At 38.4% G+C, this 25,988-nt stretch overlaps 1 protein-coding gene across 3 annotated transcripts in view; it reads left to right on the forward strand.

The window, feature by feature from the left end:
- Positions 1–25,988, forward strand: part of lrrc75a (leucine rich repeat containing 75A) — a 48,644-nt gene that overhangs the window by 3,431 nt on the left and 19,225 nt on the right. For all 3 annotated transcript variants that reach the window (XM_007562548.2, XM_016676635.1, XM_016676634.1), the window contains 2 exons: positions 7,030–7,158; positions 23,178–23,290. In XM_007562548.2, coding sequence (XP_007562610.1) covers positions 7,030–7,158; positions 23,178–23,290 — 242 coding nt within the window. The remainder of the gene's footprint in view (positions 1–7,029; positions 7,159–23,177; positions 23,291–25,988) is intronic.

The following is a 25,988-nucleotide window of genomic DNA, read 5'->3' on the forward strand; positions in this document are numbered from 1 at the left end:
CAAAAAAAAAATGGAAGATATCGTAAATATCTAAAATAAAACACAACTGAAAACCTAAATAAAACGAATCATGAAGTCTGTAAACAAAACGCCCTCTTCAGAAATTCTTAATCATCAAAATGGAAATTATTGAGCTCACTTCAATTCGATTAACTGATTATTGTGACAGGCTTATTGAAGAGTGAGAACAACCCTCCCAGCAGTCACAGCACCTCTGCTTGTTTCTGTTTGTTTTTGTCCTTTTTCCTTGATTTTTTTACTACTCGCATTGAAGCAAAAGCCCGACTCTCACTGCCTGTTTACACGCTGAATAAACCGAGTGAGTAATTCAATGTCCTCATGCTCAGTAAAATAACCACCTCCCTTCCTGGATGATTGGAGCTGTTATATTCAGAGTGGCTTTGCTGTAACGGTGAACAATGCTACGATTTACAGCGTAACTCTGCCTCGGCTCGGCTGGCTGCTGCCGTTGCCACAGCAGGAGAGGAAAAACCAACAGACTGTAAGAACTGGGTGTGGCGAGACACAAAGGGATGGAGCAGAGTGAAAGTGCAACAGCTGGAATAAGAAAAGTTGAAAAGGTGTTGACGACGAACGGCAAAAACTCTGCTGATAAACAATAACATCAATGTATCACATGATCTAACTGTCATAAGTCGATCGCAAAGGCAACAATTATTCCTACTGCTGCTAAAATAACATGAACATGTTATGTTCGGGTTATATTAATAGCATCCATGACATTTATTTACTCTTACTCTGACTTTTATACACTAAAGAAAGCAAAAATATGGAATATATACCCGGTGATTTCTTTTATTGGTTATTTATGGTGTCATTGGTAATCTCACACAAGCAGTTCTGCATGGAATATTATTATTTTTTCTAATCTGATCTTATTGAGAGATACTCAATAAGTTGAACTTAGGTGGGTAATCAGTATCATGGCACCAGTGGATTAAAACTGCATAGAAAGAAACTTTATTTCAGACTGGAGGTCAAATAAAAAACAGAATGTCACTCAACCAAACAATGAGATACACACAACTACAATTATCAAAAAGTAATTATGCCATTCACAGTCCAATAACAGACTGTGAATGGCATAGTGTCAAAATCTCTAAAAAATAAATGTTGTCCTGCTGTTCTTCTGGTTTAAAGTATTTTTGATAAGATGCCAAAGAAAGTGTCAGTGATTGGACTTAACCCAGATTCTTAACTGTAAGAATCAATTTGTTGTTTTGGTTGAAGAAATGATTTATTGCTTTTCTCTTTTAAGTAAAAGCAATTTGATTATATAACATATACTGAACATAGCATGACTACCAAGGTGAATGGAGCGCAGAATAATGCAGTCGGTTCTCATCCTGTTTTTCTCTTAAAAAGGACATTTTTTCTTAGCTCTGTTTCTTGAAATGTTCTATTTAAATTTTAAACAGCTCCACTTTGGCAGCAATAATAAATACTAGAGCTTACTGCATAAAAACTTCCATCAACACATGTTTTCATAGAGAGCTGATCAAATTTGTCATCTAAGAAACAAAATTTTTGGACTCTTTTCAGAATTTGAGATGGAAGGACACGTTGTAAATGTTTCACACTCATTCAATACATAACAGAACAAATGGACTACATAGTAAAATAAAAAAATGGACTGAGTATTTTTCAGCTGTAATTTGATATTTATTTTCCTGCTGTATTGAATTCAGGCTGACTCAACCTTCAACTTCAGATTCTTGTATGGGTTCACAGAATAAAATGATGGAGAGCAACATGGCTGCCTGAACAAAATATAGATTTTATTATTCCAAGACCATGTGCATCTCAGGTGAGCGGATTTATTCACGGCTCGCCCAAAGTTTTATGCGGGCTTAAAGAGAATTTGTTTTAGGACCCCACTTCCTGTTAACACTAACAGATTCACACCGGTCCTGTTCTAACTGAACTCTTGTTTGTTTACATAGAAAGTCCGATTCGATGGTGGAGGTGTGATGTGAGCTCTGGTGTGGACCAAAAAAAGTGAACTTTGGTCCGCCTAGCTCTCGGTTCTGCTGAAGCGTACTCTAGCGCTGTTTGAATTCATATGTGAATGCCAAACAGACCAAAAACAGGAAGCAAATTAGCCTACACTGCAGGGAATTCTGGGTAAATATAACCAAAACAAACACACAAGCCTAGAGCTAGCAGGAGAAATAGCTTGTGGTCTTTTGCCAATTGTTAAAATTGAATGCCACTGCATTTTTATTTACATTTCTGCATAAGGAAGTTGCACTCATATCTTCTTCTGAGTGTTTTGTGTTGTTCCCGTCAGTGGTTCTTCGTGCAGCGCCCCCCACAGGCACAGGGCTGGAACAGTTTTTTTCAAAAGATTTGATTTGTTGAAAATGTAGCAAATGTTGCAGTTTTCGTCCGAATCGAACTGAGTCTACGGTCCATCTGGTGTGAAAATATATTTTCAAGACAGATCTAGGAGAAGAACTCAAGTTTAATTGGCTCAGCTTAGCAGCAATTGGTTCTTATTTGCTGAGACGTATTTGTGAAAAAGCCAGCTCAAACACAAAGGAAAGATTAAACCTGTCACATCAGATTGCAACTATAACTAATAATTATTCTTCACACTCTCAAAAAGTAAACTTAGCAATTCCTTTAAAGCTGAAATGAATATTTTAAACAATTTGACATCTCTTTATTTATGCTGAAACCACCAAATCAAATTTTGTAGTACTCACATCTTGTGCGGGCTTTGGGTTTTTTTATATAACCTGTCGAGTTTGCAGAGAGTTACAACAATTGGCAGCAGCCGTGTGCCGTTGAGCCAGACTCTGGATTGAGGTGCTTTCCCAATTTCTGTAATTGGAAAAAAATGTTGACTCAATGAAGCTGTCTCTCAGCAGAGGTCAGTGAGAACGCTGTGAAGTGTTTATAGATCTGAGTTCTCCAGCGCCAGACTCCACTTCCCTTTATTAACGTTTGAGTCGCAGCGTTCGCCATGTCTGACTGCAGTTGTGTCTTTGTTCAGGCTGAGCTGCGTTCAGACCTCTCCTTTGATGTGGACCGCTCTTTCACTAACAAAAGTAAAGACTACACTGTTTTCTGAAAGCATAAATTACTCTGAGTGTCTGAATACAGTTAAAACTGAGTCCAATTGCGGAAACTCATCTGTATTTCATGAGGAGCTTTGAGTGCCTTTCCAACCTCAATCAAAAAATATATATTTATTTGGTGTCGGTAATCTTTTTCCTGCATTGATTCAGCTTGTTATATCACTGGAGACAATTTAATCAGAATTATTGACTTGATAAAACTTCCTCATATCTGGGTTTGGCTTCAGATACAAAGCTTAGCGTAGCTGTTTTTCATTTGCGCCTGAAATCCTGGTCTAATTAGTGCCGTTCCATTAAAATTCAGACATCACTTAAATAAAACCTGACTGAAAGCATCAAGTAGAGCAAAAATGTCAAAAACTAATAATATATAAAGCCCTGCCCTGATTAAATTAAACAAATGATAAGAAACAAAATCCTTGACATTTCTCAATCTGGAAAGAGTTAAAAAGTCATTTCTAATAATTTTGGTCTCTGGAGAACCACTCTGAGAAATAATATCCATAAATGGAGAAAACATGGAGAAGTGGCGAACCTTCCCAGTAGTGGCAGGTCTACCAAAATTAATCCACGAGGGCAACAATGACTAATCCAAGAACCATATCTAAAGCACAAGAGTTCCTGATTCAACAATAAGAAAAAAAGGCAAAAAAAAAAAAACATAAAAAGAACATAAAAATATCTCATATGTGTCAAAAATAAAGACTTGTTGGAAAATATTCTGCGAACTGAAGAGACAAAGTGAAACTTTGCAGAATGGATGCAGATCAGTTGTAAAACCAACACAGCATTTCAGAAAAATCATGATACTGACAGGTAGGGCTGGACAGCCTGGCTGAAAAATGTATCATGATATAAGCTCCTCAGTCGATATCAATAATTATTCACTAGCTTTTTCTTTTAAGTATCTGAAGTACTGGGGCAACCTTAATCCACCGTTTTAATCCATCGTTTCGCTGAGCTGTTCTCATTTTCTCCTTTCACTCCACTGACAGGCCGGTATTTGTGTGGTGTTTTGAAGTTCATCCAGGTCAAAAATGTAGGATTTTTAACACGTGAAAAACATATTAACAATTTACATATGACCGTCTATATCGCACCGTGCATTAATGCAATGCAGGCCCACACACACACACACACACACACACGCAGGCCTACCTGCCTAACTTTTATATTATACCAAAACTTACCTATTTGAACTGAACTTTCCTCTTTCTCTCATTATTGTGGCATTTAGCAAATGCAAATAATTTTGGTAACTCTAACTGACTTAAAACAAGAGACGTTTCCTCTAAATTTAACTTACAGTGAAGAGAAAAAACTGATTTCCTGAAGACTTGGACATTTTTTCAGTTCCAGGTTAGTACCATAACGTGCCATCAGACAGCTGCTTTATAGACTAATTGTTGGTTTCTGTTATCTGCTTTGTTGCTTCTGAAACCTGAAAATGCAGCAGTTAATTAACACATGCATGTCATTCATTCAAACCTGCTGTCATTATGCGCCTCACCGCCTACGCAGAACAGGCAGCAAGGAAAACTCGGTGAGTCATAGGTTTCTACAGGAGACCAAGCATCTCCGTCCGTGTTGCTTATCAAATAATCAGTCCTGCAACTGAACTGGCAATAAATTGTCTGCAAAACCAACCCGAACGCTCATGCTAAAACATGAAAACGTAGCAGGGTTGGAGACAAAAATTAGAAACTACATTTTATTAGGTACACCTTCTTAGTACTGGGTTGGACCCCCTTTTGGCTTCAGAACTGCCATAATCCTTCGTGGCATAGATTCAACAAGGTACTGGACACATTCCCCAGAGAGGCTGATCCATATTGACATGATAGCATCGTGCAGTTGCTGCATATTTGTTGGCTGCACATCCATGATTCAAATCTCCCGTTCCACCACATCCCAAAGCCTCTCTATTGGACTGAGATCTGGTGACTGTGGAGACCATTCAAGTCTAGTTAACTCATTGTTCAACAAACCAGTCTGAGATGATTCGCGCTTTATAACATGGCTCGTTATTCTGGTGGAAGTAGCCATCAGAAGATGGGTACACTGTGGTCATAAAGGGTTATGACCACATAACCCTTTATGACCACAGCCAACAATACTCAGGTTGGCTGTGGTGTTGACACGATACTCAGTTGGTACTAATGAGCCCAAAGTGTGCCAGGAAAATATGCCCCACACCATTGCACCACCACCACCATCCTGAACTGTTGATACAAGGCAGGATGGTTTTGCTACCTGATGACATTTATGATGAAGCAGATCAGTATTAGGCTTTCTTATCCAACAACCTGATAAAATATTCCCATAAACATAATCCTAAACCCTGTGAACGGACTTCCCAGCTGAGTCGAAGCTGTTATAGCTGCTAATGGTGGACCAGCTCCATACTAAAGTCAAAGTCTTTGCTTTGTTATACTGTTAAAGTGTTTGGTTTCGTAAGCATCTTCGTACTTTTGGCATTATAGTAGATGTTTGACAAGAGCTGAAGTGATTAAAATGTTTTGGAATGTTTAAAGGAAACAGCAAATGGACTATTTTATTAATTTATTTAGATATAAATAAATTAAGGTTTCAGAATAACCTTTTGCTAGCAGTGGAGTGCATATGAGTGAAGTACCTCTATATCTTGTTTGTATCATATCATCCATTAGCTAATAATAGAGGTAAAGCTTTTAATTATGTCTTTTTATCTGAGAAAATGCATTAGATTAGTTCATATCTGTTTACAAATTTAAATTGATTCATTAGAAGGTTGCAGGTATCTTTCTACACATAAAAAGTTGTTTACTTGTTTTTGATGGTACCTATTAGTACATGACTGAAATCACCCACTATCCCACCCACTCACCAGTGACCGACGGTCGTTTTGTACTCAAAGAGCCAAAACAAAATGTTTAATTTCCACGTAATCTAACTGTAAAATGGAAACATAATGAGCAGATTGGTGCTGCTGATGAATCCCAAGGTCTTTGCTTTACTCACTAAATTTTTCTCCGTTGTTTTGCACCTCAACAGGAACAACACAACTGGCAATGATTAATTTATGTCTGCCACTCCTTTGTTGGGCTACATAAAAGCTTACAGTATAGTGCTGTATAGGCTTTTACACGTCAAACCTTTGATGCATTTAATGGAGCCTATGGTGCTTATTAACTGTGGATATCAGCTTCACTGGTGATGCTAAAACAGTTTCCACTGTGTTTTAAGGTGTATTTGGTGAGTGGAGTGTCAGAGAGAGTAGAAGCTTCTTACAGTGACAGAGGCCCAATTCATGGCAACTTATGACATAAAATTTATTTTAAGTCATGTTTGATGTTTTTTTTTATAACAGCTGGATTACTTTGTTGTGCTAAAATGGTTCTAGGTGCCTGGAAAATACATAATATCACCCATTTTAATGGTTTACTGGAGAAGTTTTCAGACGCATTTATCAGACTCACATTTCAAATATTAAAGACTGTATGCATTTGCCACATTATTTGAATGTGGGGAAAACTGTATCTTCTGGTTGTCACATATGAAATAAAAAGTTGGTAGCTTGTCCAAAATAAACAAAGGAATGCATCTTGGGCTAAAATGTAAAGATGTTTTAAGTGTCTGTTTTTCTTATTTTTGCTTTTAGGAACAGATATGGGTGTGTTTCTGTGTAGCTTAGTCATTTTAGTCTCATTTATGGAAATCAGATGACAACAAATGAGAAATTGAGATCAATATTCTTTGTCAAATTTTAACTATATTATTCAACACACCCAGAATTGCTTGGAAAAAAGAAACAGGATCCTTAAGTTTTGTGTTTGTGACTAGACGTAATCCTCTTTAGTTTTATATTCCTACCAGGCAGGAAGCAGTGCAGGCTGGGATTTATCATTCTCAGTGAGTTTATGTTGCTGCTGTTTTATGTGTGCAGGATCTGGGAATGGAGTCAACGTCTTTGGATGACGTCCTGTATCGCTACGCCAGCTTCAGAAACCTGGTTGACCCCATCACACACGACCTGATCATCAGCCTGGCCCGATACGTCCACTGCCCCAAGACGGTAGGTCGTCACCTTCCTGACCTTCTCACCCAATGCGACCCCTCGCGGCTGAAAGCTTCATCCGTAGCTGAACAAAGCTCCAAGTGCAAACCAGCGTCTGCTCCTCATAACCATAAATTAACAAAATTAAATCCACTCACACAGTAACAGTCTAACATGAAGCATATGCAGTAAATATTTCAGACTACAGTGAGCACGGCTGAGCATGCTCACACGTGTGCTGACTGATATGATTCACTGTGTTGCTGCTATCAGATGATCTCCTGACTCATTTTGTCTGACGCTATTAGGTTATGGAAGTGCTCTAAGTGGTTGTGTGTCTGCGTGCGTTCTTGAGGCAACCGCTGCTGATTGTGTTTGTCCATTCGTGTCGGCCATCATGTTAGCGGGAGGGAAGGAGGACGATGCGAAAGATGGCGGCGGTCGTTATGAATGAATAATGCAGAGAGGAAGGAGGGAAAGATGGTGGTGGAGACAGGAATTAAAAGGCCTGATGTGTAATTTGGGGGCAGTTATTAAAAACATCATTCCCACCAAGCGAATGATGTAAGAGGAAGCCTAAGGTAACACAGTTAGTGATGCAGTGGTGGGATTAAAATAAAGACTTTATTCAAACAATAATAAAAAAACGTGGGATTATCAGAGAGCTGTTTTAATATTTCACTTCCTGTCCCTGTACCAAATACATTTTCCCTCAAATTCACAAAGTCTTTGTTGAACCCCCAGGAGTGTCAGACTCATTTTCCTTTTGGGCCAAATCAGGATCATGAATGTTCTTAAAGGGCCAGTTGTGCCAGAATGTTCTGATAAAAACCATTAAACTGTGAAAATATAAATAAGTTCTTGAAATCAAATAATACTTATATTTCCAGTCACTCCAGCAATAAAAAAGTGTTTGTGGTAGTGATTTAGAAATATTTGCGCTCATGTAAATGTAACATTTTATTACACGAATATTGCACCACGAATTTCCACAATAATCCACAAGAAACTGGAGTGATTCATTGATGCAATTTGGCATTAAATAGATAAAAACTGCTTTGAATTGATTGATAAAATAATATCTAAGCACACTGTTATCCTGACGGTTCTATTTGTGTCTAGTGGGCCACATAAAAAGCTGTGGTGGGCCAGATTTGGCCCCCTGGCCTTGAGTTTGACACATGCTATATTGTCTGTCGGGTTACTTTTACCTTTTTATCTTTCTTTTGGTTTTGTTGTTTAGTTTGAATTTCCTTCTAATTCATGTAAAGCACATTGAACTGCCTTGTTGCTGAATGTGCTACATAAATAAAATTACCTTACCTTAATAAAAAGTTAACACAACTTACTACTTGTAAGCTTATCTTTCACAAACTCACATTTAAGTTCAAAATCTAAAACTTGCTAAATTTATTTGACTTAAAGAGTCAAATAAATGCATCTCAAATGTTTTACAGTGCATAAATTAAAAAAGGGGATCAAATTAAAAGATAAAATGTAAATAAAATGTATATTTTGATGTCAAATGAAGACTTTATTCTGCAGCTAGTTTGTTTTTGGAAAATGTTTCGGGACATGAAACGAAAAGTCTTCTAAAAGAAATAATTCATGACATTAGGAGTCCACCGATTGTAGTTTAAAAAACCAGAGCTGCTGTTTTGACTGTTTTCTTTTATAATTCAGATCCTCATAAGTCTGGAAAGTTGCTAAATCAATATTGAATTCAGTTTTTTGTTTTGTGTCGATTCACAACTCACCATTCAGACAATCTAACAGAGCGATTTCAAGTACAGACTTTCCAATTAATCCTACTTATCAAACATTGCTGTCAACTTCAGTTAATTATTCAATAACCTGTCCCAACTAACACTGAAAAACACTGGGTTGCTACATTCCAGCTTCAAATTACACAGATCCACCTGAGAAATCTGCTTCTCCACACAATTGCCTTTTGCTAGGGATCAAGCTGACCTCTCAGAGCCACAGAGGAAATGGAGACGTTGGGTTTTGTATGCGGCTCATAATAGCTGAATAGACAGAGGCTGAGCAGAGCAGAGCAGGAGTGAATAAAACATCGGAAGGGGAGTCAGAGGGAGGTGTTGTCTTCCTGTTTTCAGGATTACTCTGCGTTGAATGACTGATATCAGACAGGTTAGGCTTTCTTCTTATCTAATGGCTGGATAAGAAACGGTTAATTTATTTTAATTAAGATTTTATATGAGATAATCTCTATTTAAAGTCTTGTTTTCTGAAATAGTCACATGATTGATGGAGCTGAAAAACTCAGGTTTAATTCCTGCACTCTGTTGTACTCTCCTTCTTACAAGAAGTTTCCATCATACATTGCCATAAAAGCATATTTTCTGAGCTCTACTACATCCAGCACACTTAACCTGCTCTGCATTTAGCAGCCCGATAACACAAAGCTGCTTTTATGCAGAGAGAATGCTTCTTCTTTCTTTTTCTTTCCAGTGGATGTTGTTTTCTCCATCATATCTGCTTTTCTGCTCTGTTTCCTTCACCTCCATCTGCTGCCTTTAACACAGCTGGGCTTGTGGAAAACCATGTAGAAATTGTGCAGCCGGTGAAGTCGTTACTTTCTCCACTGTTTCTGTTTTGCGTTTGAAAAGAGAGGTCGACACATGACCTTTGGAGGTACAGTCCGCCTCCACGTGAAGATTCTCTGTCAGCTGCTAATGTTTTAGTCAATGCTGGAGTCCGGGACACAAATAGCCCAGTGAATGAACCCTGTCACCCTGTCACCCTGTCACCCTGTCACCGGCTTGATTAATCTGTCCGAGAAATATATAAAAACAGAAAGATGGTGGAGGATTAGTCACAGGTTTCCATGAATAAATAAGGGGGCTAAAAACCTGTCTAACTAAGAGGCCGGATTAAAAAATGTTTGTTTTTTTGTTTTTTTGTAGTGCTGCATGAATGAAAAAAAGAGTCGCTTGATTGCATCATTTGAAACCAGCCGCTGATTTGGATCATTGAACTAATAAAAAAGGTTTGAAAGACACGAAGATGAAATTAAATATGTGATTATGAGCCAATCGAGCAACTTGCATAAGTCATATTTAAGCCACCATATTCAGAATCAATCTCAGAATCAGCTTTAATTGCTGAATTTATGTGCATAAACAAGGAATTTGACTCACTGCATACGGACAGAAATACAAAAACAGGTGTGGAGAAAACATAAGAGCCCACTGCACTGAACCCCATTAAAAACCTCCTGGTTGTTCCTCCAAATGTTGATTTCTGAACTCTTCCTCAGTTGAAACATTAGCATTCTTGTTTCTAAATGAACATTATCTTGTTTTCTGTGCCTTATTTGAGGTCTGAAAGAACTGCATCTTTTTCAAAAGTAAAATCATAGAAACTGATAATATTTTAGTGGAGATAAAAAAAACAACTAAAGAACTCAAAAACACTAAAAACACTGTAAAGATGCTTGCAGCAGAATATCTGGTGCTCTTTGTGTCTTTCTGAGGAGAGACGCCGTCTCTGTTGAGGCTGAATTAGCGCTCTGTATCAGCGACCTGAAGACAAAAGTCTAAGCAGTTTGTGTCCAGGATGTGTGGGGTCTGCAGAGCTGTTTCCCATTTCCTGACCCTAGATCAGTACAAGTCCTGGATGGCGAGAAGGTCAGCTTTAATGATCCTCTCTGCAGAACTGTTTGTTTGCAGGCTTGTTCTGTTTGCTTAGTATGAATTATAAAAGTAGAGAGACTTGAAAATGTAAAAATGTTTTTATTGGTCAGGATGACTATAAACATTCCATGTCAGATTATTCTGCTTTTTAATTCATTGCTTTTGGTTATATTAACACCTCAGGTTGAAGACAAAGAGTCTTTGAGATATCCTGCTAGAGCTTTGCCATCTTCGAGATGCTGCTTCTGTGTGAGAATGAAGCTGAAGTTTGGGAATTACAATGCTGAACAACTCAGTTTCACTTTTATGAAAAAGCAAAGTTTCATCTCAGTTTAAATTAAGATGCACGTCGTCTTCATCCAGTTGTAGAATACAAATATCTCCTCATATTTACCCCAATCTCTCAAATAAAACACACAACATGGTAATATTATTACCTCAATATCACAACTTAAAAACATTAGTTATTTAATAAATAAAGCTGTCTTTAAGTACAGAAAGAAAAAAAAGTACAGCAAATTTATATACCAGTTATGTGCTTACAGGCTAAAATATTATTAGCTCTTATCATCTTTCTGCTTTTTATAAAGGAGCAAAATGATGGTTACCTGTTTTATGGGGGTTTATTACTAGCTAATTAGTCGGGGCAGTTGCCCAGGTAACCATAGTCAGCTCCTGATTGGCCAATGTCAATCATATCTTGCCAGCTGGAGCTTTTTTCATGTCCAGAAAGATTTCCAAAGAGTCTATTTAGTCTTTCCTGTGAGCCGGTTTTCAGCCATCTGACTGACAGTGTGCAGCAACATGTGTGGGAGGGGGCTTTAGTACTTTTAAATCCACAAATGTTGAAAACCTTGGTATTCCTGGATCCTAGTAACACACTGAACAGGCATGTTATTGCTCACTGGTAACCGCGGTAACCAGCGTAAACTCCTGCATTCACAGGGACGACACACAGCAACCGAGGGGAACCGAACCACTGCCACATCACAGCTTCTGTAATTAAATATCTCATAGATGAATCACATTATTAACCATTTATAAACTCTTCCATTTTCTTCACATTTCACTTCCATCCCCTAAATGCCCATATAAAGCCAATGGGAAGCCAGGGTACTATTGATTGTCGCTATAGTAACCGGGTGATCTCTGACAGTGCATCTCATCCTTCAAAGAGCATACTGACTTTAATCAAAAGTAGTTTGCAGTTCCAGAAAGATAGTTTTTTATTATGTTAATTTTTCTTGAACAAAAAAACAAAAAAAAAAATGACATGAGTTTTTACAAGTGGTTGGACTCAATTAAAAATTGTAATTAATTGCGGAATACCTGGTACATTTTAATCAAAAACAACATATCAACAAAATAAGCAAAAAAAAAAGTTAATTCAAAAACCCCTTTTGTTGATGAATTATTGAATAAATATACATATGAACTCAACAAGGTAAGGTAAGCTCCTTTTTTTATATATAGCACATTTTCAGCAACAAGACATTTCAAAGTGCTTTCCATGAATTAGAGGAAATACAAATAAATAAAAAAACAGTAGAAAAGCAAAAGGAAAACAACAAAAGTACTTCACAATTATAAACTAATAGGAGTTTCTCTAGATCTTCAGAGTGACGTGTAAAATTAAATGCTCCTTTTCTGAGTTGCTGAATAAAAGCTAAGTTGGTTCTCCAATGTCTGATTCTCGTTCAGGATATTTGTAAGTATAAAACTAGACGTTGGTTCCAGTTGTTTTGGATTGCTAAGGAGATGGTACTTTCTAAGTTTGCTCTAGATTTATAAAGTTTAAAATGTTGGTTCTCCATGTTTGATTCTTTTAAACTACATTAAACTAAGTGATAAACTAACATATTTATTTAACATATTTATTGTTTTTAGTCTGTCACAGATTGGTGCAAAGAAAGTGCTATTGTATCAGTTTAGCTTTCCAGTGTTTCAGGAACCCCTCACCAGTCATTTAACTTTGAAAAAAGGATGACATTAGTGTTGTGGACGTCTGTTCTTTTTCCACATGTTTTGCGTTGAAATTATATTTTAGGCTTGAATAACTTTGGTAACAGGCTCACTCCTTTTAGCACACCATGCACACAGCAACAGCCTTTTCCAACGTCCCGTCAGATTATTTTATTTAAAGCAAGAATTAATCCCCCAGTGTCGCTCTGTTTACAGATAAACACAAAAGTTCCCGCTTGGGACTTTTGTGTTTTAAAAAATTTGATTAACTGTGTTTCATTTTTGAATTTGTCAATATTTATTATTTAATTAATCAAAATGAGCATATTAAAGTCCTGTCCCTAATTTTTACAAATGCCAAAATCTTGTATGGTATTGTTATCAAAGCATACGCTCTAACTTTAAAGATGCAGTCAGATATTTAGTGAGATCCCTCTGAAGTTCCTGTTGTTCAGTTTTTTCTTGAAAGTGAGGCAGACGATGTCCGCACTACTAGAAGAATCTCACAGCAACAATAATCTGTAGAGAACAACTGGATAAAAATGAAGCACAAAGAGGCATGTAATGAATTTGTCTCATTTCCATTCATAAAGGATGGCCTGGTGTTTCCCCACTTAAACAGTTATCTAGAAAGTATTCATTGTTTCTTTCAGCAAATGGAGAAACCAAATTGTTTTTTATTATTATTATTGTTTAGACACTTTTAAGAGTACACTGATATTTTTAAAAGAAAAAATCTTCACACAATATGATGTAAAATGTCTTTTGTCCAACACTATGAATCCAACTGGATCTGCTGTGAAACTGGCACCAGAGGCTGGCTTTTGATGGGAGCAGCTTTGGAAAAGGTGTTGCTGCCTTTGATGTTGCATTTGCGGGTCACATGTAGAAATGAATCATCTGTGGCCTGAAGCTTTTTGTCTAACCTGCCGCTGACCAGCAGCAACTGCCGCTCTTTGTTTTCTCACCACTTTGCTTCACAGCATTTTGAGCCAAACGAACAAAGGTGACAAAAAGGATAGAGAACGGACATGTTGCGTTAGAAAAGACAGCCGCTTGAGAAGAAGTTAGAAATAATAAAACAGCATTTGTAACGTTTGAATTTTCCACATTTTAGCCTGTTACGGCTACACACTTTGACATATTTTTCGTTGATTGTATGTGACGAACCAGCACAAAGTAGAGCATAATTATAAGGTAGAAGGAAAGGGGTAAATGGGTGGTAGCTGCAAGGCTTTTATTGCGTCTCTAACAGCTTTAAATGTGAAAAGAACAAACAGTTTGTCCATTTGAAATAATTTGGATGAGAAGCATTTGTGTGAGGATAATTGTTTCCCAAATCTTGCTGCAGATTTTGAACTGGGTTAAGGTCTGGACTTTGACTGGATCATTCTTATATTACATGTACATGTGCTTCAGTGTGATGTTGCTTTTCTCACATTACTGCTATTTCTTTATCAAAGTTCATCTTCCATTCAACTCTAACCAGCCTCCGTTGTCTCTATTAAAGCAAACATCTCTACAGCATAATGCTGCCACCAACATGTGTCACTATAGGCGTGCTGAGAGTAGGGACAGTCTGCTTCTGCCGAAAATGTCCGGGATGATTTTCTGGTTTTTGTTAGTTTTATTCTGTGTAATTGACTTCTGTCCAAGCTGCCATGTTGACCTCCACTTTAAAAAAATATGAAGTCATGCAACCTCTGAATCAGAGTGATGTGCGTTGTTATCTTTCCTCTGCAGTTTAATTTTGGTCTGATCTGACCAGGACTGTGGTGTGTGACAAACCGCACACTGGACTTCTTATGACTTAATTCCAACAATGACTTTGCATCTGACACTTTTCCATAAAGGCCACTCTTCTGCTGTCCATCCTGGTACTTCCTGCAGAACTGCAGTCTCTGTCTCTGGTGTGGCTTTGTTACTTTTTAAAGAAGACTTTCTGCTGTCACTCTTTGAAAGTCTTCACCGTCTTTCAGATGAAACCTCTGACAACTGAACTCTTTCACAGCTTCTTCCTTGCTCCTGAATATACTGACATAAGTAATAAAATACAAAAAACACCCCCAACATATAAGCAACATTTTTGATGAGTCACAGAGCGTCTGTTAGCCTCCAGTGGTATCCAAAAAAACTGAGGCTGCAAAGTTTGTGAAACATTTGATTTGCTGGCAAAGCTTTTGGTCACGACTACTGGTAGCTACATATCAGTAGGTAAATTCAGCAAAGTCCTGAAAGAGAGAGGAACCTGTCAGCCTGAAGCTCAGGTGGAAAAACTGAAATGGTTGGATTTCTGAATTTTAGCTCAGCTAATCCTATTTAAGCCATAAGCCTTCCTCTGCAGAGAGTCTAACCTGACAAATGTCCTCTATCTTAAAAAAAAAATGCATAAGAAGAAACATAATCCCCACTGGTTACATATATTTACTGCTCAAAAACACATGCAGAAAACCTACACTGGCATACAGACAGGAGCATGTTGCTATAGAGCAGGTGTGTAAAAATATTCAGACACTTTCCCTCCTTTACTTTGTGTGAAAAACCAGCAGCTTTCTTGGAGGATGTCAGATGTGTGTTCATTGCTTTGTGACTGTGCTGATTCTCTTCTCTTTTTCCTCTCCTAATTCTCCCCATTTCACACCTCACAGGTATCTTCTCATCTGTCTATTTTTTAACGTATCTTCTGATTTGCTTCATCCATCCATGTCTCATCTTTTATGTGGTTGAGTGAATCCAGCAGCTTCCCTGATTTCCCCATTTGAAAACAATATCTGTGTTGGGCTTTGACTCTGGAGAGAAATATCAGATCCGAGCTGATGATCTGTATCAAATAGAGTCAGGCTTTAGTGGGGCTGCAGCTTATGGTTATTTTAGTAATAAATTAACTTATTAATCAGGTTCAAAAAATTGGCACATTCTGCAGATTTTTTCATTTAATCATTTAAGCCTTTTTACTTATTTTAGTAAAAGAAAATATGCAAAAAACCAATTCAATTTTTTTTTTAAATAAGAAAAGCTAGTAAAATTAAATGTTGTCTAAAATGCAACAAAATAGCATTCCTTTAATCTATGCTTCATCACTTGGAGCAAAGGATGCATCTACAGCTAAAAAAATATTTCTAACATCTTTTTTCTTTATCAATACAATGCAGCGCTAATCTGCTGACTATTTTTTTGGATTAACCAATTAATTATTAGACAGCAAAAAGTCCTTAATAGAAGTTTATTTACCTTTTTTTTTGGACCAGGTGAAGCTACAACGATAAGCAACCTGAGGAGTACTAGGTAAAATATATTTACAGACAGTTTTCTTATTTTAAATGCAAAATGTATATATTTCTTGTACGATTTTGGCTTAATAACAGCTCTGAGAGTATTATTCTCTCAGCATTTGGCCTTTTTTGAGTCTGTACCCTCCAGTTAGTGATTAATCGATTGCTTTAACTGTGCATTTTTTGGGGGGGGTTTTATGATGTAAAGCACTTTGAACTGCCTTTTTGCTAAAATGTGCTATCAATTTATCAATCAAACCTGATTGATTGATAAATTAGATTTCCATTCTGTGCGATGTGGACTTAAGACCGGATGACCAGTTGTTGGGGGAGTACCAATTTATTGGCCAGCTGATCTATCTGTCTTCAACCACTGACTTCTGCTCTCCTGGGATAAAGGTCTGAATGACCGACCGGCCCACCAGGTTATGTCTGCACATTTGTTACCCCACCTTTGTCAACTCGGCAACGTTCTTGCTATATTTTTTTTTCAGACAAAAAAAAAAATTGGTTTTGGCAGGTTAGGCTTTTTAAAAGATCTGTAATCGACAATCGACCAGAAAACTGCACCCCTACTAGTTATTATGATAAGTTGTTTTTAAAATACTGATAAACAATTAAAAATTGGCCTATTCCTAGATCTTGTCCATCCATTATCTTCCCTTTAATCCAAGATCAGATCATTGGCAGCAACATTTGCGAGAGTAAAATCCCAGACATCCCTGTTGCTGCTGATACTCTGCAACTTATTTTGGACAATCCTAAAAAGTGTCCATAGGCCATAAAGGACATGCTGTCCCTACAAGCTACTTGTAATTTTGCCTCAGATCACGTCCTGGTGGGATGTGCAGGGAAAACCTCCAGAGGTTAATGTCCAAGCCATCTAAACGGACTGCTATCTCTCGCTTGTACCTAGCATCTCTTTCTTTTGTCTGTGATCCATATCTGATCTCTGGGGGTTGGAGCATTGATAGATCAGTAAATTAAGATTGTTTCTTTTACTCAGCTCTATGTTCACCGCAACAAAACTTGATACGATGCCATATTACTGGACACTATACACCTTCTGCTTCAGCAGGATCCCTCCCATCAAACTGACATCTTTAAAATGGTGGAGGGGTTTAAATAATCCAATAGTCCTGGGGTTTTGCACATGGAAAATGGACCTCAGGGTGGTTCAATCTCTTCTATGAAAGTGCAGCTCAGAAGGCAAACCTTTCCTGGTACAGAAACCACTAATCTAAAGGAAAGGACTGGTCTCTTTCTTTAAGTTAGAAATAAATCATGTTGATTCGACCACTTCCAGCTGGATGGCATTAATATCGGTGTGAAAGCATATTTCTGTTCATTAGGTGGCACATGCTATTAGTGAGTCTGTTAAAAGTCTTTTTCCTCAACCTGTTTGCGATGTTTACCATTTCATTCCCCTCAGTTTGTTACCAATCTGTTGTGAAGCGTTCCCGCCGTTTAAAACCTCATCAGAAATCATAACCAGCTTGTTCCACTAACAATGTATCACAGTTTCATTAAAGCCACACAGCTATTCCCACTTTATGTATGAATAATATCTGATTATCGTCTGATTATCTGCACTGCCATGGTAAGAGCAAATGATGGCAGCTAATAAAATGTCACTGTTCCAAAATGTTCCGATGGGAGAATCAACAGATGCCTGTAATGAGTTTCAGCCCACTCATCCATATGTCCTCTGACAGCAAGCTGGGTGGGTGCGTCACATTTTAATTGTTACATTTAGATTTGATTTACACCCTCTTCTCATTGGATTTGATTTGGTTTCTGATGGGGGCTAGCTGCCCCACATTTTCAAAACCCCAGTTTTAGGGATCATTCACATAAGCGTTGTTTAATCCACTTCAATCAAATGATATATTGTTTGCCTAGAAATTTGTTTGGGGAGATGTGAATGCACAATCGAGATCTGATCTGGAGCAAAAAAGTGAACTCGGGTCCGTCTACAAACCCAGGTCTCACGGTTGAAGTGAAATCAAGGAAATGAACTATAGAGCAAGGGATTCTGAGTGAATATAGCCAAAACAAACGTGCAAGTCTAGCTTCTTTTGCCAAAGACAAAGCTGATAAAATCTGACACCACTCCATTTTTTTTTTACATTTCTTAAAGAAGGAAGTTGTGCTCGGTGTCTTCTTCAGAGTTCTTTGTGTCGCTTCCCTCAGTGGTTCAAGGTGCAGCGCCTCCACAGGCGAGTAGTTGAACAGGTTTTTCAAAAAGCTTGGTTTGTTTGACTCAGTGCAGTGTGAAAGCTAACTACACCAGCTGAAAATGTAACAAATGTTGCAATTTTGGTGCCCAATTGAATCGAGTCTACCAAACTATCAGGCCTGAAATCATCCTTAGTGCATATCGGAGGAGGAAGTAAGAGTAAAGAAACATTTTGCATCAGAATATGAGAAAAGTGGCAATAGAATAACGGTAAAGAGGAGTTTATAGCGCAGAATATTTCTGTTAGAAGTTGTGTTCATCTGGGACAAATTGAGGAAAACATGCTCAAGGTTCTACTTTTTTAGGAAACAAAGTATTTCAGGTTGTTGAGCTGACTGACTTTTCATCTCTACAGATTTCAGTGACCTGATGGATTCAGACAAAGAAGACGGCGCAATTTAAACCAAATGAGATGTGAGCCGAACTACACCCACTGACAACTCTGTGTCTGTGATGAATAATAGTCGCAGAGTTATTGATTCTTTGCGTTTCATTATGTTTTTTTGTGCCAAACACACGGACGGGGCCCAGAAAGCACACAGTCTTTCATTCACCCAACATTTCATCTATCCCATTGCTGCATCTCTTCTGAAGCTCTTTTATCTTCTACATCTGACACTGTCCTGTCGTCCTCAAAGTGAGGTGAAACATCAGTAAGAGCAACGCGTTGCAGCCTTGGCATCCAGGTCAATTTATTTTTGCAAAATAAAATGCACCGTTTTTTCCTCTTTCATTTTTAGCATGCTCTTAATCCATGTTACTTTCTAGAATGCAGCTCCGAATGTTTACTTAATGTTAGAAAACGAAATGTCTTGTTCCTGCCCACATCAAAAACTGAAATTTATCCTTATTGTAAAGCAATGCAGTTTTGACTCAAAGTGATACTGATTCTTAGAAGAATTTTGAATTTTATGAGATACAACAACATTTAATTTCCTTTTGGGATCAAAAAAGTATTTATCAATTGAACTGAATTTGAATTAAAGGGTGGGTTTTATGTTTACATAGTCTCACCCTGTTATTTCCACCCCTGAAAGCTATTTTTTGTGCATTTTGAGCTTTCTCCACAGCACACCAACAGATCCTTTTATCTGATTTTGTTCCATTAAAGGCAGTAAAGAAAATGCCAAAATAGGTTTATCTGCGGCATCTCTTGGATTATGGAGCGCATAAAGTGATTCCTTCCTGAGAGCAAGCCATGATTCTAAGTTAGCTGTCTGCCAGGTCTTCCCCTGCACTCCTGACCGCTAAAACGAGAGCGAGTAGATTGAATTATCCAAGCAATTCATCTGCAGAGCGGAGGAAGAGGTTAGCACTAATTTAGCAGAGTGTGCAGGCCATACAGTGAAAAATAGGACTAAAGTAATGGTTCAATTTGTACTGTGTCAACTAACTGTATAAGAGAGGTAGCCGAAGGGGCTAAAGTGGAGGGGAAGCATCCCGAAAATGAAAAGGAGAGACTGAGTGAGAGGAAGACAGGAAGGGTCATCAGCTCTCTGGAGACAGGGAATACTCACAGATGTGCTCTGTATCAATAATGGAACAAGAAAGGGGAGGAAGACGGAGACAGGAAGACATCAGCAGAGAAAAAGATTGAGAGAAATCACAACAGGCGGATGAAAAAGGGAGACAGTGATGGAGGAGCTGGTTAATAGACAAAATGTCAGCAAATCGTTGCTGCTGTCTTTCTTTTCTGGCTCCTGCGCATTATTGGCTGGTGCAAAAATATCAATACGTTGTAACAGAGGCAGCACAAATAGAGCCCAGTGTTTGGTATAAAAACACCAATAAGTAAGATGGGCCTAAAGATATTTCCAGCACTATATTTAGTAAGTGTTCATGGGAATCTGTTTTCATTTCATAAAAAAAAATACATACTGCAGTTAAATATTTTTAAACAACACCCTAAAAAAACAAAATGCTGCTGGATGTTGTTCAATTTCGATTGATATTAAATTTACCCCTAATACTAATATTTGTTGAAATGCTTATGTTTTAGTTTAGAGATGAGAATAATCAAGTAAATCTAATGAAACAAAGTACAAATATTCAGTTTTTTTCCCAGTGTTTTTAATTCATTTTTGTTCTTCAGAGTGATTTACGTGTAGAAAATCTCCATGCACCTGAGAGTCTGGCAGAAATGTCCAATATTTGTTGTTTCATTTTCAGGTGCGGTTCGGTTTCATCCTGCACTTTGTCAAATAAACATTTTAAGTCTTTGAAATACATGTTCACCACCTCACCTGTGGGGGCGCTGCAGCGAGAACCACTGAGGAAACAACACGAAAACCTCTGAAGAAGACGTGAGCCCAACTTCCTTCTTCACAAAACGTAAACAAATGAAGTGGCGTCAAATTTTAGCGGTTGTAGGATTTCTTTTTTGCCTTTGGCAAAAAAATAGCGAAACTTTTGGTTGTATTTACCCAGTATGCCCTGCGCTGTAGTCCACTTCCTGCTTCTGGAGGGGTCTCCAGTCCGGAACCAGATTTCACTTTTCACTTTTTTAGTCCAGATCAGTGTTTGATTTCACATTCACACTTCCCCAAACGAACCCGACTTCCTATGGGAACAAACTGAAGTTTGATTAAATTGGACGAAACAGAGTTGGCGTGAATGCACGTTAAAACTGGTTAATTTCATAGCGGCTCGGTAATTTAACACCATTGCTGCAAATTTACCGGAGCTAGCCAAAACGCTCTTTTTCATCTTCTGTTCCTGGGCGCTTTCTGGACAGAAAGGTATACAGAGAACTCTACAATTTGACAAAAAAAAAGACACAGAAAAGGCTGTTCATGAAGAGGACCTGAGAGATATTTCCTGTCTGGGTTTCTCCTTCGACCCTGAGAGAATCACTGTGGAGTGGGTCTGGTAATGTTTCAGAACCGAGCAAATAAGAATTTGTAGCAGGTCCGTTCTCTGGAACATCTTCACAGTTTCTTCAGAGAATTCATTATCGCTCCATTTAATTTAAAAAATGAGAACTTTGTTTGGCAAACTGAGATGTGATGTAACTCCCCGTGGGGAAAATGATTTGACTTTCTAAAACAGTCTGCCTGGAAATATTTTTTTCGCTTTAATGTCTAACTCCTTTTCCTGCGTACAAAGCAAGATTCAAATATCCAGATCCTTAAGGGGTTGGTGAATGTCTATTTATTTCCTAACAAAAGTGCATAAAACCTATACTTGCCTGAATAAATGTTTTACAGTGTAGATGACATGGTTGTGGTGAAGCAGAGCTGATGACAATCAGATTTATTCAGATTTTAGAGACCAACATGAACATTTTATTTTTAGCTGCTTTTGCAGATAACAAAAAAAAAAAAGAGTCAGTTAATGATCCAACGCAATACTCCTAAAATTTAACTTTTCTTCAGGAATAACAGAAAAACTCTGTATGCGTCACCGTTTGTTGTGAACAGATGTGTTAAAGTGCTTCATATTTTCCACTCATTCGTACACAGTCACTACACGACCCAGAATGTGGAGCTAACACTCTGAAATTGATGGTAATTTGCCACACCAGGTGCTGAATGGAGAGTGACGTACGTACAGCCAATCAGTGCGTCATGTACATCTCGTTACTGACTGCGCGCGCGTATGTGTGTGCGTTTCCCATATCGACAGTAATAAGTTTACGCACGTGCGTTTACTAATTCTTTGCTCCAGTGGTTCTCGTATCCTTTAATTATTTTTGTTCCCCTTATTTGCTGCTGTAACACTTCACTGCTCTCGTTCTGTGGCAATCTTTTATGCGACGTGACACCTCTAAAATAATCTCTGATGGAAAACAAAAATGTGAAAAAACAGATTTTATTTGTAAGCCCAATTTCTTTAGTGCAAACTGAAAACATGCAGGTCAAACAACCAAATTAGGGCAATGTAAAGGGACCAAATAACCTCCAGTAAGTCATATGGTGATGCTATCTTGTGTCAAGAAAGAACCATCCTAAAACATTCTGTATATTTGCAAATACTGAAAGAATTCCGATTTTTTTTGTGAGTATCCTGCCTATCAAGATTAGTGGAGTTCCAGTTGAAAACTCCCACAACTCAATGCAAAACTATATTTTTCTTATTCATGTTGTTTAGAAATATATTGTGCAGCTCTAATAAATACTTGCCAGACATTTATGTTAAGAGCAATTAATTGGTTTTTAACAATAAACAACTTGGGCAATCAAACAGCAGTAAGTTGGTGAATTTAAGTATCTAGACACAATGAAGATTTTGCAAAGTTACATTTCATCCACCAGAATGATGAAAAAAGTGGATTTAAATGGTCAGTTATCTTAAACTGCTGAACTACTGGGGGTTTCAAACATCTGAGATTCATCGGGACTGGTCTGTTTTTGTGAACAGACAAAATTAGATGGAGGTTTTTCATGTTTATAATGTGTGAAACCATTTCAAAAGACAAAAACAAACAAACAAAAAATAAGATTTTCTTGCTTTCTGTCAAAAAGCGAGAAAAAACAGTTTCATTTACGGAGCTGAATGTGTTGTTTCTCTGCAACTTCAACTCAAATCAGTCCTGAAAGTTTTAGAGGGAAAATCTTGGCTGAACTTAGCAAATATTATGTGCCTCTAACTTTTCTTAAATTTTTCACATATATTTCAATAAATTCCTCTTTCTGTAAACAATACGATCACGTCGTTCACGTTTCCATCGATGCAAAGTAATGTTTTCTCTCGGTCTTATCCACTGCTGCCATGCGCCTTCTTCTTAGTAGGCGTGATCATCGCTATGGTTACCCAGCTAACCAGGTCAGCGCTACAGAAGTGAGATGTATGTGAATACACAACAAATGACAGTAGATCTGTTTGAGCACCTGTGTTTTTCCCTCATTTCCTGGCCGCCTGCTGCCTTTGGGCTGATTGCTGTGCGTTTCTTGTCTGTGTGCGTAACAGGAGGGAGACTCTCTCGGGGCGATGGAGAAGGTTTGTCGTCAGCTGACGTACCATCTCAGCCCCCACTCCCAGTGGAGGAGACAGGGACTGCTCAAGAGGAAACCTCAGGCCTGGTGAGTTGGTGTGTGTGTGCGTGTGTGTGTGTGTGTGTGTGTGTTGAGGGTGTACTCACGGAGTGCCATGTGTCTCTGTTTTGGCTAGCATCTCAGTATGTCAGCAGTGTGTCATCATCTACTGCCCCTTTGGATGCCATGGAAAAATCTGCTCACGTCTCTTTGTTTCCTCTTGGTCATACACTCAGTTAGAGTTTAAATCAGTCCTCCTTTCTGAGCCTTGTTCTTTTTTAAAATTATGCAACTTCCTTCTCTTAGGGTGCTACACTGACGGGGGTTTAATTTGTGCTTTTTTTATTCTTTTTTTTTTGTCTAGATTTGCCATAAAGTTTTAGCTGTGAGGCACAGCTGTGATTTCTGTTCATTTGCATTTCGGCAGCCAGCTCCTTCTCCTCACACCTGCACTATGCAGAGAACACTCGTTTTCAAAGGCTGCAGCCGAAGGAGGGCAGCTACCCTGACTGAATTTTAATTTATACACAGCTGGGATGCACAACATGCAAATAAGGTATCAAGAGCAACAAACTAATCCACCTGCTTCTCCAGCTCAGCTCTGCACGAGGTGGAGGTTTATTTAAAGGCTCAGAGCTGTGCTCAACATTAAATATTATTCAGTGCTGAGCAAACACTCTCACGCTCAGAACAATATTTCTTCTCAGTCTTGGGTCTGATGCCGTATTTCCCCAAATCCAATAGGTCCTTAGTAACAGGTTTCAGATTGAAAACAATCTTCTTGAGCCTGTTTCATAAAATCCTCTCAGGTGTGCTCTGAGTGCCCATCTGAAGAGCAGCTCAGACTTGATATTATATAACTGCTTCTCTTGTTCAATTTTTCTTATTATACAAATTTTATTGGGCAGACACAACAGGAGACCACTGGAGCAAAACACAGTCGACCCCAGGTGGATCTGAATACCTAAAATCAGTGAATACCTGAAACACTCACTAAGAATAATTAGAACTACCTCCACAAAATGTTCCTTAAAGAGTATCTAATTTGCAAATTAACTTTTATTTTTGCTGATAAGCTGTCTGAAGAGGTGATTTAGGGTTCTTACCTTAAAACACCTCAGTGCTGGCCTCCTTAGGTCCAACGGTCCTGCTGCAAAGTTGCAGGTGACCAACATAGCTAATAGGCATCTACATAAAATATTTCTGAACAAAATTTGATATAAAAAAAAAAAAAACCTGAGCTAACCGTTCTTCCATCAATGTTTTTTGATGGAAATTGTAAAAATTTGAAAAACGTTCTCAATTTTGCAAAAACGTTTTTAGGCCTGCCAGAGGAGATTTTTGACTTTCGTGTTAAAGAGTTAATGCAACCACGTTTTGTTTTCTTTACAACATTTTAAAAGTTCGCTCAAAATTCCCATAACAATTGGATGGAAACATGGCTGTTAACTCCAGCGAGTTCAGCCTTTAAGCCTGAAACGGGCCCATGCATTGTGCAGAGTGATTTCATACTCGGTATCGAATTGTCCCTGTGTGCTGCAGCATGGTCTAAATCCAACTCCGAAACACAGAGGCTGGCCATGAAATATGTCCTGCTGGGAGCAGACGGCAGAGAAGAAAAACTTTGTAGCGGGACGCTTGGAGAGCGAATTTCCACCGCAGCGAGAAAGCAGGATCAATCGGAAATAAAAATGTCTCCTCCTCCTGCTTTGAACATAAACAACAGGTGTCACCTCCCCTCTAAAGGCGTTTGCACCCCGATGCTGGAGTGTCGAAGCAGAGAAATAACAATTCAGCGCCGGCCGTAAGACTGGACCCCTGCTGTGTGTGTTTTAGAGTGTGTGTCAGTGCCTTCACAGTCGACACAAGTGGGCTCCTGGCGATGCCGTTAAAGCAGTGACTCACAGTTTGCTGGAATAAAAATGAGACCAAAAGATGAAACTTAAAATGAGTGAAGTGGTTCCGCTCCGGTGGAAGGGATTTAATCAATGCAGCGTTGCCGTCGTCACTTGAGGCTGTCAGGAAGTCCAGCCAGACTGATTAACCGGAGGAAAGACGAACCCCATTTACTCTGAGACTCGCAGGGAGATATTAGATTGGCTCATCTGTTGGAACGGAGCACACGCACCGTTAACACCTTCCTCTCCTGCAAAACAAACATTTCCTGACTAATTACATCCCAGAGTCACTTAAAGTGATGAGAAATGCTTCCATCCACTTTGGGTTCAGGGCTCCAATTTGCTTGGTTTAGTCATGCATTTTAAAGTCCATATGAATCTCGTTTCTCACCCAGTTATCAGTCCGGCAGCAGCTTGCCTGCATATCTGTTGATCATCAGTGTTTCCTGTGTGAATCGCATGTCTGTTTTTTACTGGGATGTATCCGAAACTTCAAGCATAAGTCAAGCATAAGAACCCTGCTCTTATAAAGGCGGAAGACAGCAGAAGGTTCACATCAAGATAAATGAGAACAGATTATTCTATCAGGATAAAGATTCAAAGCAAAGACTGAGATAAACTAACAAAAATAAGTATGTTTTTTTTAAATGTTTTTTACCTTGTATGATGGTTTAAACAAAGTAAAATGTACAGAAAAAGACATGTCTTCTGCAGGCTTTCTGAAGCAACTTTGTAATCTCTTGCGAACTTGTGGTAATCTCTTCTGAATATGAAATCTACTGGGCCTCAGCCTGTCAAAATCAGACGCCACAAGTCAGCTTGTGTGAGAGCATAGATAAAAAAAAAAA

The sequence above is a fragment of the Poecilia formosa genome, unplaced genomic scaffold (genome assembly GCF_000485575.1).
Source record: "Poecilia formosa unplaced genomic scaffold, Poecilia_formosa-5.1.2 Scaffold138, whole genome shotgun sequence".
In the NCBI taxonomy this organism is placed as follows: Eukaryota; Metazoa; Chordata; class Actinopteri; order Cyprinodontiformes; family Poeciliidae; genus Poecilia; species Poecilia formosa.